Genomic DNA, 14,146 nt, shown 5'->3' on the forward strand with positions numbered 1-14,146 from the left:
TATGATAGAGAAAGGAGATCCTCCCTCCTTCTTAAGGCTCAGGAATAAGATGGAAGAACTGTTATCTAGCGCAATGATCAATCATGATGATTTGGTACTGGGCTTGCCTTCATGTAAACTTAAATACTGTCGGTACCACTGGTGCCTGTTGGTTGAGAAAATTAATGATTATCAATCCTTCCAGGAATATGCCAAATTTACGAGACAGTGGGGCTATCGTCCTAAGTATCAGATCATCTTTCCTTGTGATCAGGCGAGTAAGACTTATTTGTGATTTCTTCTGAACCAGTTACCTACCAACGAGAAACTGATGTCGTGGAAGCAGTATAAAAACAAGTCAAACAAAGGGCAATGTAGATTTTGTAATATTAATTTGACAATAGAAACGCTTAAACATCTCACAGTCTACTGCTCTTATTTTGAATCCATTAGGAAACATATATTTGGTGAACAGCTCTTTATGGAATCTAGTCTGAGCAGAGAGTCACTTTGGCAAAGATGCATGGCGGGAATGAATCAAACCCTCATCCTCTGTTTAACACATTTTTTGGTAATGCTTGAACGGAAATTGTCCGAAAAGTCAATAATGCTAGTTGATGAAGATGTCTCTGCTTAGAGTATGATAGTGTACTATTAATGAGGGTTGAGGCTAACTTAACCTCGACTACATGATTTGTCTGGGTTTGACAATGCCAGTATCGCTGTATATGATATTTGGCGAGAAGAATTACCAATCTTGATCTATCTTGTCGACCTTTATTGATTTTAGTAAAAGTTATGTGATTTGAATGAAATATTGCATGAAATGTCAATTTTTTTACCTTTCAAATGCTTCTATTACTGATGAAATTTTAGGGTGGCATATTGATGACATGGGCCCTCATTACGACCCTGGCGGAAATCAAAAAACGATGGCGGAAATGCAAGACCGCCATCGAATAGCGCTCGGTGCGATTATGACCCGTCACCGCAAAGTACGAAGCCATTAGCGACACCGTAGTGAACGCCAACGCTAACTGCACCAAGTACGCGCGCGCGCGCCATGGCAAATCGCAAAAACCACCATGGTGCAAGGGTACGCCAATTCCGACCCTAGCGGACATGTACCTAACGCCATCAAGCATGGCGGAATGTACCATACCGCCATGGTGAGAAGTACGGCATCGCGAACCAACCGTAAACGGCCCCACTGAGTGCCTGTACACCGCTCCCTGCCCACAAAGTACAACTCCCCGTAGGTGCAATGAAGTCACAATGCAACCATTGAAATGTACAAGTCACCCATGCATGGCAACGAACAAAAGAAACACAAGAGGGGCCAATGGGAGCTGCAGGGCACAGATGGCACGAATACAGAAGCCATCCCAATGGACATGACCACAGTCCCCCACCAAGAAACGCACGCAAACACAGGCACCTGTGACCAGCAATATTCCGAGAATCACATCATTCCACCAGTCCACCTGGCTGACCGGCATCTGTTACACAAAACCCAATCCCCCGCCCCTGAGCATGACAACATTCAAACTGTCATATTGGCAGCCCCCATCCCTGACCTCACGGGCTTCGTAGGCAAACGCGCCCAGTACAGTACCACGCAACTAAACTCCGAAGCTGGAACCCAATGCAGATCTCCTCACAATACATCGCCCCCCAAATAGGCATATGCCACATCACTTGCAAAGAAGAACGCTACACGGGCCAAATCAGAATAGAAATTTAATGCACATCAAAATCACCAAGCCCATACAGCCATCAGGCCATGAACTCCAAAACACTTTTCACCATTGTGGGCTGCATCCGCAAGAAATGACCAGCCACTACTTGTGTGACGCCCTGTTCCATCATGGTACACAGAGCCACATTCACGTACGAAAAGGCAACATGGAAGCGCACAGAACCGCAGGGCCGTCCCAATGGGGAGGCACTAGTCCAGCTGAAAGGCCGAAATGTTGCTCCGAGCCACCAGTACTGCGTAAGGGCATGTGGCCCATTGGCGATCGTCCCATAAGATCGTAATGCTGCTCCACTGATTAACACGAAGCAGCAGGTGTCGGGAGTAAAACCCATCTGCAGGAGTGGCATACAGATGGCAGTGGCAAAAGGGGAGGAGATACCTGTCAACCAAAAGAAAAGAAAAAGAACAGAATGGCCATCAGAACTACATTCGAACAACTCACTTCAATGATCACACTAAATCCACAGCCATATGCATGCTAGCCCACTCCAAAGGATCATCACCACCCCAAAACCACTAGCGACTCATAACCATCTATATCGAGGTGCAAACACCATCACAAACGAGTGTACCTGTGCATGCGTCTGTCAAAACAGAATCCATCAGATGGGAATGTTGACGTGCATGGACACAAGTGTCTGAGGGCGCGTCGAGACAGGGAGGGCTCAACAAGGCCAGATAGACGATGGTCCCACTATGGCAGCCCTGCATCACATAGCGTAGGGGAGGCGGATAGATCCCAAGAAGCCCTGTACATGGCAAACTCTGTATCAAATCACCTGCCCATGCATCCATTCATCATTCCCTCATCCCGGGATCAAAACGCCTGAATAATTACTCACATAACATTAGAAACATCCATTGAGTCTGTGCGTCATGCAGCCTGCAAAATCCACAGTGCCCCAGCCCGTAATTCCAGTGTTGTGAAGTAACATGTATTTGGGAACGGCCGGCCTCATCGCCCACGTAGCTATTGCGCATCCCAAACTATTCATATCAATCATTGCATCCTCGCCATGGCCCCTGTCTCAAGGACATTGAACAATAGAACGTTATATTTGCAGTCAGACCTGTGGGCATCTCCTCGCCGCTAGCTGATAACCGAAAGCGCCGCCCTTCGAATTCCTCATTTGCAACATCACGTCGAAGAGGCATCTGTGGCCGTTTGAAATCACTAATTATTCCATCGAGTGCGGCTGTGTGTGAAAATGGCAACTGCCTTCACCCACAAATGGGACGCCCCGCCCGTCGTTGCAACTCGGTACAGTGTTGCATGAGGGTCCACCGTTACTCGAGTACTACGTTCCACTGACCCTTCACAAGTCTGTTCGCGACTGCACAGATAGTATGTGAAACAATGGGACCACAGCAGAATGAACATGTCAACCAATGTCACACGGCCATCGGGTACAAATACATGATTGCAATAGCAAGATGCCATTCCCCGATTTGCAGCGTTGTGCGCGGGACGTGCTCGGCCAAAGGGGAGAGCAGTTTGCACAGGTGGAATGAATCACCACAGGTGGAGGCCATACAGCCTGAAAACACATAAATTGCACACCCAGTCTCCTCCCACAACCACACCGAAATACTACCGGCAGGACTCGCGATGTTGGCCCTGGGGGACCTGATAGCACTGCAAGTACTCCAACTCCAAGAAGAAGACGAACACCAACTACAACCGGCCGCACGGTGGAGACGCAGGAGGAGGAGGAGGCCAAGGCAGGGCCAGCAAGGGCCGCCAGCACAGCCACTACCACCACGCAGGCAGCCCGCAATCCCACGCCTCCGAGCACATCCGTTCAACCTCACTGATGAGCAGATCCACACCCTCTACCGTCTGGACCGGGACACCATAGCCGCCATTGTGGACATGACACAGGCTGACCTTGTCAGCATGATAGATAGCCCAACCGCCATCCCACCCCTACTGAAGGTGGTGTCTGTACTACACTTCCTGGCCACAGGCACCTACCAGCACACAGTCGGACAGTTGCATGGCATTTCTCAGCCACTGTTCTCACGGACACTATTGCAAGTGCTCGATGCCCTCCTGCAGCACGCAGACGACTACATCTCCCTACCACGCTCGGAGCAGGAAATTACGAACACAAAAGTGGGATTCCATGCACTTGCCGGCATACCGGGTTGCATTGGTGCCATCGACTGCACCCATGTGGAATTGGTCGTCCCACATGCCATGGAGGCCCAGTACCGCAACCGAAAACAATTTCATTCCCTGAATGTACAAATGGTGTGTGACTCCAACAGGATCATTACACATTGTTGTGCCCGATTCCCTGGATCAACCCATGATTCTATGGTCTTGAGGAACTCTACAATACCACGCTACATGGAGCGACACGCAGGGAACAGATCCTGGCTACTCGGTGAGTCTCATTACATGCATGATAATGTGGGCTATGTGATTCGGCAATGACCTGGCAGGAAGGGGGGGGTGTGTGCGTACGTACGTAGCAATGGCATTCCACATCATACGTTTCTCATCCACATACAGGTGATGCTGGATATCCACTGAAGAGATGGCTCCTCACACCAGTCCGGAACCCACGGGACCAGCATGAGGAGGACTACAACCATGCCCACTCACGTACCCGTGTAGTCATTGAACTGGCATTCGGCCTACTGAAGGGTCGTTTCCGCTGCCTCAGCAGGTCTGGCGGGGCACTCCTGTACCGCCATGAGAAGGTTGCAAAGATGGTCATGGCATGTGTCATGCTCCACAACATGTGCGTACGTAGAAATTTGCCCATGCCCCCTGACGCAGAACTGCATGCACCTGAAGATGGTCAGGATGAGGGTGGGGATGTGGCAGCACCTCAAGGAGTCGGCGAGGCACAGGAGGCCCGTGAAATTCGTCAGCATCTCATTGATGTCTGCTTCTAGCACTCACGCCTGGTGGCTGATACATGGACACGGGACTCGTGGCACTGTGTGTGTCTGGGACATGCACAATATGGACTGTACGCCTATGATGGCCTAGTACACAAAGATCAATGTCCACACATCTCATTGGTTGATCGTGCACTGTTTATGGCATATGTGATATCATGTTGAACACCCTATCGACCCGCCACCCAAGTGAGCCCAACACACCCCCTCCACCCTCCTACCTCCCCCCCGAACACCAGTGTCCAAAGATGCTCATTGTCAGTGGGCAGTCGCTATTGCAAGCCCCCTCTGCGGGTATCAGGGGCACCCCTGCCTGTGGAGCGCAGGTTCCTCCCAGATCTACGTTGGGGGCTGCCCTGGACGGAACTTGCAACGGATGATGTCTCTGCCTGCTCACGTCCATGCATGTCCCTAAGGGTTTGTGAGAGCTCAGTGAGCACACGGCGCACTGCGGCTAGTTCGGCACATACGTCTTTGGACGTCGCATGCAGTTCCCCCCTCAGGCTCTCGGTGCTTCTCTCCATTTGGACTCTCAGGCTCTCGGTGCTACTCTCCATTTGTGCCCTTAGTGTCTCTGTACCTCTCTCCATTTCTGCCCTAAGTGTCTCAGTTGATGTTTCTATGTCTGCCTTAGTGCCCCCACATTCATCGGCATGGTCCTTGAGGAGCGTGGCCAGTTGCTGCTGTTGCACGATTAACTGGTCGAGGGACTGTTGCCTCTGCTGGGCCATGGCCATATGCGGGGGTGTCACAGAGGGGCTGTTGTCCTTATGTTGCCTTGCCACAGGGCTTGTGGGGGATGGCCGGTCGTCGTCTTGTGGGTGCCCCTGCGTGGTATCCTCAGGTTGTACGGGATCGGACAGACAGGGGGATTGGGAGAGGTCATGGATGGATCTGACTTCGACATCCCCGTCTTCTGTGTCGGAGCATGCTGCCATCAATGGGGTGTCACCTATGGTGCTGCTGCCACCGGAGCCAGTGCCTTCTGTGGCATCCGTTGGGGGGACCTGTGGTGGTGGTGGTGTGGGCATGCTGGCTGCTGGGGTGCCTGTTGATGTTCCCTCCTGTGTGCTGCCACCTGATTTGTGCTGCTGCAGTGTCTTGATGCGTGCAGCTGAGGTGGAGGGTCTTTGGCCGTTGGTCTTGGCCCTCTTTGCAGGTGTGCTGGTAGGGGTGTCCTGGAGCTCGTCGTTTGGATCGGACCCTGTGGTGGAGTAAAGGAGGGCGAGGGTTATTGATGGGTCTGTGGGAATTGGAATGGCATTGTATCACATGCATTGGGGTGGTACCTGAGGGTGATTTGGGTCGGGGCCTTGGAGGTGGTTTCATTTGTGTGTGGAGTGAGGGTGCAGTTGTGTGGCAGCCTGCAGTTAGGGTGTGCCTGCTGCACGTGTAGTGCGTGTATTAGGGGTTTTTAATTATTTATGTATTTATTGTGGGTTTTAACGTGCGCTATCAGGCCGATGTGTGTGGACGTTCTCCTGGACATGTGTTTCTGTTGCACTATGTGGACGCATGGTACTTCACATGATTGGACATTGTGGATTTGGCATTGTTTTGTTAGGGCCACCTACCTGAATCTTCGGATGTCTGCACTCCTTTCTCCATCCCTCCGACTCCCTCTATGCTCTCCATTCCGATGGTGGAGGCACAGATTTCTTCCCAGGGGGTCAACTTGATGGGTGATTCAGGACCTCCCCCGGTGGCTGTGGCAATGTTGCGGTTGGCAGAGAGTATGCTGCGGACGCGTATCCGCAGGTCGTCCCATCGCTTACGGCATTGCTGTGGGGTGCGGGGTGCGGTCCCCACCGCACTTACCCGCTGTGCCACCAGAGCCCATATGGCCTTCTTGTTCGCAAGTGCCGTCCTGGACATTTGCGTGCAGAAGACGGCGGCGGCATTCTCCTGGAGGGTCTCTGTTAGCACGGTGAGTTCCTCACGGGAGAAGTGGACCTGCCGCTTGCGGTCGCACGCTTTCTTCGCTACTTTTCCCATTTTTCTTGGTTTCGCTAGGGTGGATGACGGGTTGGGGTGTGTCTCAGGGTAGTGTTTATAGTGGTTGTGTGGATTTCGTGGTTTTATGGGTGTACGGCGGGATGTTTCCCGTTCCGGGCCCATGTTTTAACTTCCGTTTCCGTATATTTCCGGTCACCGTACTTTCCGGTAGGCGCACACTGCGGTGTCCGCTGAGATGGGTGGCGGTATTGCACCTAGGGCGCCGTACGGCGGCGGTGTGGGCCGTTTTGGGGTCATTTCCGCCATCGCGGACTTTGCACTTCCGCCATGCCGTGGTGCTCGTGCCCGATGGGTCGGAATGGGCCGCACTTTGCTCCTTCGTGCAATGGCGGAAACGCTAGTTACGCTGTGGCGGTCCGGTCAGTCACTTTCCGCCAGGGTCGTAATGAGGGCCATGGTGTTTTGTATATATTTGTTAAAGATATGTTGTTTTTTAAAGTTTAATGATGATGATGAGTAAGTCACAGTTTTTAGGTTCTTGAATTTTTTTGTACTATGTTGATATACTGTTTTCCTTGTATGACTTAAGAGAATATTTTGTAAAGGTTGTAAAACCATAAACAATAAAAAAAAAAAAGCGAGAGGAATGGCCAGTCAAAGGGGCCAGAAAAAGGCCACTCGCAGTGGACGAGGAAAACGTGCAAACCCAGCTCCAGCTGCAGCCTCTCTGCCATCAGCGGCTGCAACAACCACCACAAAACCACTTTGAGGACTTGCATCACAAAACACCTGTAGGAGGCAGGCTGTCACAGCATCTGCAAGAATGGTGAGCCATTACTTTAGAGGTTTGGGCTCTAGAAATAATAGCCCAAGGGTACTGCCTTCCTTTTCTAACGCAACCTCAAAGCAATCCACCAGGGAGACATCCGTTGAAGTCTTCGAACCCGCTCCTACAGCAGGAAGTTCTAACCCTACTGGAGAAAGGTGCTATAGAACCAGTACCTGCAAAAAGGACGGAGGACTGAGACCCCTCTTGGACTTAAGAAACTTGAACAAGTTCCTCAGGAAGGACAAATTCAAGATGGTTACCCTTTCTCAGATCCTTCAGGCCCTTCAACTCCAGGACTGGTTGGTGTCATTGGACCTCCAGGATGCTTATTTTCATGCGCCGATTCATCTCAAGCACAGAAAATACCTGGGGTTCGTAGTTGGCAACTCGCACTATCAGTTTCAAGTCCTGCCATTCGGATTGACCTCCGCCCGAGGGTCTTCACCAAGTTAATGGTAGTGGTGGCAGCGCACCTCAGGAGAGGGGGGATTCATGTCTACCCCTACCTGGACGATTGGTTGATCAGGGCGTGTTCTGCCGAGCAAGCATTGGATCATCTGAAAGTCACCTGCCACTTCCTCCACAGACTGGGCTTCTCCCTAAATTTCAAGAAGTCGCAAATGACACCTTCTCAACAGCTTCAGTACATAGGTACTGTATTAGACACATCCTTGGGAAAGAGCTCGCCTCCCAAGTCGAGGGCTCAAGACATTCTTCAGATGGTTTCCAAATTCCAAAATGCCCAAAATCTCCAGGCTTACGACTTTTTAAGGTTGCTCGGCCTCATGGCATCCTGCATCTTCCTGGTGCCAGAGGCACGCTTGAGGATGAGATCCCTTCAATGGGCTCTAAAGACTCGGTGGTCTCAATTCTCGGGTCAAATGGAGGATTTTCTTCAGATTCCGAACAAGGTCCGACAAGATCTTCTGTGGTGGACTTACACAGAGAACATCCTAAAAGGAGAACATTTTTGGCAACCATGGCCAGAGATCACAGTAGTGACGGACGCCTCACTCATGGGGTGGGGAGCTCATGCCAACGATTTGACAATCAACAGTCGTTGTCCAAACTAGACATCAACCTTTTAGAGCTGAGGGCAATCAGACTAGCGCTGAAGGCCTTCCTGCCATCTGTCAGGGGAAAGAATGTCCTGATAATGACGGACAACACAGTGGCCATGGATTACCTAAACAAAAGAGGAGGTGTGGGGTCACTACCTCTGTGCAGAGAGGCAATGCAGCTCTGGTATTGGGCAATTCAGGAGGGAATCTCTTTAACAGCAATTCATCTAGCCGGGGAAGAGAATATGACGGCAGATGCTCTGAGCAGTCAGAGCACGGTGTCCCACGAATGGGAACTGGCTCAGGAAGTCATTCAAGAGATCTTCGCCCTTTGGGGAACCCCTCAAGTAGACCTATTTGCAACCGGTATCAACCGAAAATGCAAAAGGCATTGCTCAAGGGAATTTCCACCGATAGGAGCCCTAGGGAAGCGTTCATGGTGGAGTGGAATTTCCCACTATTTTATGGGTTCCCCCCGATTCCCGTCATTCCTCAGGTCATCAGGAGCCTGAGACGCTTCGGGAGCCGCATGATCCTAATTGCCCCGGGCTGGGCCAGGAGAACGTTGTACCCGGACCTTCTAGACATGTCCATCTGTCCTCCAGTACATCTTCCTCAGAGAGAGAACCTTCTCTCTCAAATGGAGGGTCAGGTTCTCCATCCAGAGGTCAAAACGCTCAACCTTCATGCTTGGTATCTGAAAGGCTGAGATACAGGGATTGGAACCTTCAAGATGATGTTATGGAGGTGTTGCTTTCAGCAAGAAGGCCAGCAACAAAGTCTCTATACCGTTGCCGATGGAAAAAGTTTTGCAACTGGTGCAGAGAAAAGAATGTCAATCCTTTTCTATGTTCTATTCCGGAAGTACTATCTTTCCTTCTGACCCTAGCACATAGAGGTCTGAATATTGGAACAATAAAAGGTTACCTTGCGGCGCTTTCCATTTTCAAGCGCTCGTTAGAATAATGCTCCTACTTCAAAATTCCTTTGATAATACAATTCTTAAAAGGACTCACTAATGTGTTTCGTCCTCACCCATTTCAAGTACCGATTTGGGATCTCAATTTAGTCCTAAAATTCTTAATGTGTGCTCCTTTTGAGCCTGTGCACACGTGTCCATTAAGATTACTAACATGGAAAACTGCCTTCTTAGTTGCTTTAACATCGGCAAGAAGAGTGAGCGAATTGCAGGCACTGTCTTCTGGGCCACCCTATACTGTGTTCCATAAGGACAGAGTTGTGTTGAGGGTTAAACCATCATTTTTAATGAAAGTAATATCTGATTTTCAGTTGTCAGACCATTTCTTACGTGCATTCTATCCTCCACCCCATCCTTCTTAGGAGGAGGAAAGATTACACAGGTTGGATCCAAAAAGAGCTTTAAGCTTTTACATCTCTAGACTTTCCAGACTTAGAGTGGACGACCAGCTGTTTATAGGTTACACAGGAAGGAAATTGGGTCAATCGGTGACAAAACAGACAATTTCACGCTGGATCGTGCTTTGCATTTCAGAATGCTACAGACTAGCACAAAAAGACCCACTAGAAGGGTTAAGGGCTCATTCCACCAGAGGCATCACCTCTTCGACAGCCCTTCAAAGAGGTGTTCCAATAAGGTCCATTTGCGAAGCAGCAACTTGGTCTTCACTACACACCTTTTCAAAATTCTATAGCCTGGATCCTTCGCAGTCTAACGAGCTGACTTTTGGAAAAGCAGTGCTTTATTCCACCATCTAAGGGCATTGAAAAAATCTAACCCCTCCTCCAGAAAAATTATACAAAATACTGCTTTGGGAGTCTATCTAAGATGAGGAATACGTTGGAGGACACAATCCACTCGAAGAACAAGTTACTTACCAACTGGTAACGTTATTTCGATTGGATGTTCCTCCAACGTGTTCCTCATCACCCTCCCAGCCTACCCCTCTGTAGATTTTTCCGGGTTATTGCCATCTCAAATCTTGCAAGGCTGATGATACCTGTCTGCCGGCACAATCTACACATTACAAGATCAAAGATAAAAAGGGGAAAAACAGAACTGAGGCCAACGGGCACCACGCGTGCTACTTATACACCCGATGACGTCACCCTCGACGGAGAGGCCTTCGAGGGACCATCGACTCGACGATATCGACGCACGGCGCCCTCTGCCGAAAAAATTTCCGAAGAGCAGCAAAGCTGGATGGAATATATTTAAGATGAGGAATACGTTGGAGGAACATCCAATCGAAAGAATGTTACCAGTTGGTAAGTAACTTGCTCTTCTCAGCGCTAGAAGAGGTGATGGAAGTAGATCAGCTGGTTATTTATTATAGGAAAACATTTTTTAATGAGTTTTCGTCTACGAGTGACCTTGTCCTGGATGATTGGATCAGCGGAAATTGGAGGCCAAAGGGGAGTCTTCGGTAATTTTCTTATTTCTAAAAAAGAAAATTAGTGTTTTGTTTCTTGTTTTTGTCTAACAAGTATACTATGCGTGTCATTAGGCTAGATATTTTTTCAAGTGGTATTAATGTAATATGGTATGTCTTTTTTAACTAGATGAATTAATTTTTTCTATATTGATCTGAATTGTATTTCAAAATGTGAATTTTGTGCACGGTTTTAATTTGTAAACCATATCACAGTAACAATAAAAACATGTAAGTGGTTATCTGCAGGCCTGAGTGCTGTCTGCCTTGGGTTCATAAATCTATGTATAAAATACTGGAGCACTGTAAGACGAATACAGTTGTCTAGAGCAACAAGCATGCGTTTGACCTAATTTGCATCTCACAATCATTGCTTAGTGTTTCAGAACTGTAGGACAACTTCAAAGGATGGCAACTGGGTGATACTGTAGCATGGTTATCCTAGCAGAAATGGCTGTTTCTATTTTCACACTTTAAACTTCTGTTACATGTAAATGCATTTTCTTTATATGAGTACATGGGACACAAAGATGTAATAACTTTATAGCCATAGGACAGATCTAGCTGGATATGTGAGCACAGGGTAATTGTGAGTCTACAGAATACGCCACTATGGCCTTGTGAACACAAAGCTCTAAGATGTTCAAGATAAATCTGGAAACAAGGAACTAAAAGGTGCAGAGTGTGAGTATGCAAGAGTGGACTGGCTGAATGTGTGAGCGCAGGTAAATAGATGTTTTGGCAATTGCCTACATGAGCGAGAATACCCGATGTGTGAGTAACCACAAGCCAATAGAGAATGGGAGTTTACAGGAGAAGGCCCTTTTTGTTTGTTAGATCCATGCACTCGAAAGGTATGCAAGTGTCGGTCTTGATGAGAGAACCCCCTTAGTGTACATATGGTTCAACAATAATCAATCACTGTGCCGCTACGAGTGAGAGGTCCATCTAGGTGGGTGAGCCCAGGAAACCAGAATGTGTGGAACATATCAGTCTGCACGAGAGTAACCTCTGTGCGTGTGTATACATCCCAAATGACGTCATGGTGCAGAATGATTCAGAAGGTGATGGTCCTCTACAAGGCAAGACACTAATACTTAGTCTGTTTTTCCTCTCAACTCCTGTTGCAGTGTTTAGCACCTATTACAATCACACCAGTCTCTGAAGACCTCAACAGCAGCCTGGATCATGTGCTGCAGGAGAAGCTGCAAGGGTGAGAACTTTTGCCATTTGCCATTTAGGAGTTCTAGTCATTGATTGAATCGCACACACCTACGTACTCACATAATGTTAGTGTGCAAAATTATGGCCTCCAGGTTTGTGCATGTAGATTTCACCCCTCCTCTTTTGACAGTATATGGAAAGAAAATAAAACGGGGTGATTTTAGACGCCTTTATAATTATGTTTCTAGTCATTGTTGCACACATAAACTATGATCCATCACTGGCTAATAAGAGGGAAGTTACAGACACTTTATATAATTAATTGATGTTAACCTCTTGGCTAAACGTCTACACAGAAAACAGCCTCAATCAATGGGTTCTTTCATTTATTGATTGACAGTCTTATAGTCTGCACTTCTATGTTTCTATGGGAGATCCCTGGAGTGCTATTGTGAGCAGAGTCTGCAATCCCCAAACCCTTCGGGAGAACAGCTACCACATTTTGAGTGTTTTCACTTTAATTATTCCTGTGAGTAAACATTGGAACAGTTAAGTCACTGTATTCATTTATTGCTAGCAGATTATGCATGTTTACCTTGATTTGCTAGGCAATCAATTCGTACCAGATTGTATCTCCTTTACTAGGATCAAAACAGCCCACACTGCATTCGGTTCTGTCATAAGTGTGGAAAGATTAACGGGCTGATTCATGGAATAAATGTGCGCCGAAAAGGGGAGCGCAAGCGGGAAAATCGCAGCACAAAAGTGAAAATCAAAGCGCACGTGTGCCAAAGCCGCGCACATTGATTCATGGAATTCAGTGCGTGTGTAAATCCTGGGATGTGCGCTAAAATCGTGGATGGCGCACGCGGGCACACACGTCATTAAACGGCGTGCGCTACACGCAATGGGAATGCGCACATAGCACAGCGCACACAACAAAAGTGGGCGGAACACAGGGTGTAACACACAGAATGGGGAACAACACGCAAAAATGTGGGTGTTACGGGGCAAGTACAGGAGGTAAATGCTCACAACGCCCACACGCGCGCCAACAACACGTATTCATGGAATCGAACGGGGGAAAGGCGTGTGTCAAAAAAGAGGCGCTAATCCGGAAACACGTACGCCAGCAGGAATCAGTCGTAAGCGGCCCCGCACAGCATGAAAGTGCGCGCAAACAACAAACAAGCTCAGACGCTACGATGAATATACCGTTCCTCATAGCAGTAGTCGTGGGACACCGCAGGAAGAGGAGGATAGCCAGGCCCCGCATTTTTTTACCCAGGACCAGCCTTTTTGGGATGCCTGATGACCAGGTGTATGGGAGGTACACGTTTCCGCCACACATAATCTTAGAACTGGTCAGGGAGTGGGAGGATGACCTCACATCACCCACCCTGTGCTCCCAAGCACTGAGCCCCTTGGAAAAGGTGCTCAATGTACTGCACTTCTTTGCTACTTGGTCATTTCAGCGGACAAGTGCCATAGTGGGGGATGTGTCACAGGCCACGTAGTCACGCTGCCTACACCAGGTGTTGGCCATCATGACTACACGCCCCTGAGTGCGCAGGCACATATACATGCCCAGAACACCTGCAGAAAGGCAGGCCATGGTCCAGGACTTTTACGGGGTGGCACACTTCCCCAAAGTGCTAGGTCCCATTGATTGCACCTATGTGGCTCTACGTCCTCCCAGGGCCACTGAGCACATATATCGAAACCGCAAGCACTGGCATTCAATCAACGTGCAGGTTGTATGTGATGCCAAGGGAATAATCACTTCAGTATATGCCAACTATCCAGGGTCAAGCCATGATAGTTTCATTTTCGGAATGTCACCCCTGAACTGGGACCTGGAAGCTGGGCGGCATGGAGACACATGGCTAATTGGTGAGTATAAATGCCTCTGCACATGCATGCATATCAGAAACTGAGAAATGGGAAAACCCCACAAATGAGAACCATTATCACCTCACCAGGGGACAGTGCCTAGCCTCTGATCACCTACATGATGACGCCAATTCGGAAACCCCACCACACCACCCGAGGTAAGATACAACACAGCCTGTAT

At 48.7% G+C, this 14,146-nt stretch overlaps 1 protein-coding gene across 1 annotated transcript in view; it reads left to right on the top strand.

The window, feature by feature from the left end:
- The window catches only part of FAM178B (family with sequence similarity 178 member B), a 1,611,694-nt gene that overhangs the window by 2,677 nt on the left and 1,594,871 nt on the right, over positions 1-14,146 (top strand). Inside the window, exon 2 of the mRNA XM_069620260.1 lies at positions 12,039-12,121. Within this exon, the coding sequence (XP_069476361.1) occupies positions 12,039-12,121 (83 nt within the window). The remainder of the gene's footprint in view (positions 1-12,038; positions 12,122-14,146) is intronic.

The sequence above is a fragment of the Ambystoma mexicanum genome, chromosome 10 (genome assembly GCF_040938575.1).
Source record: "Ambystoma mexicanum isolate Mex_15411 chromosome 10, UKY_AmexF1_1, whole genome shotgun sequence".
NCBI classification, from domain to species: domain Eukaryota; kingdom Metazoa; phylum Chordata; class Amphibia; order Caudata; family Ambystomatidae; genus Ambystoma; species Ambystoma mexicanum.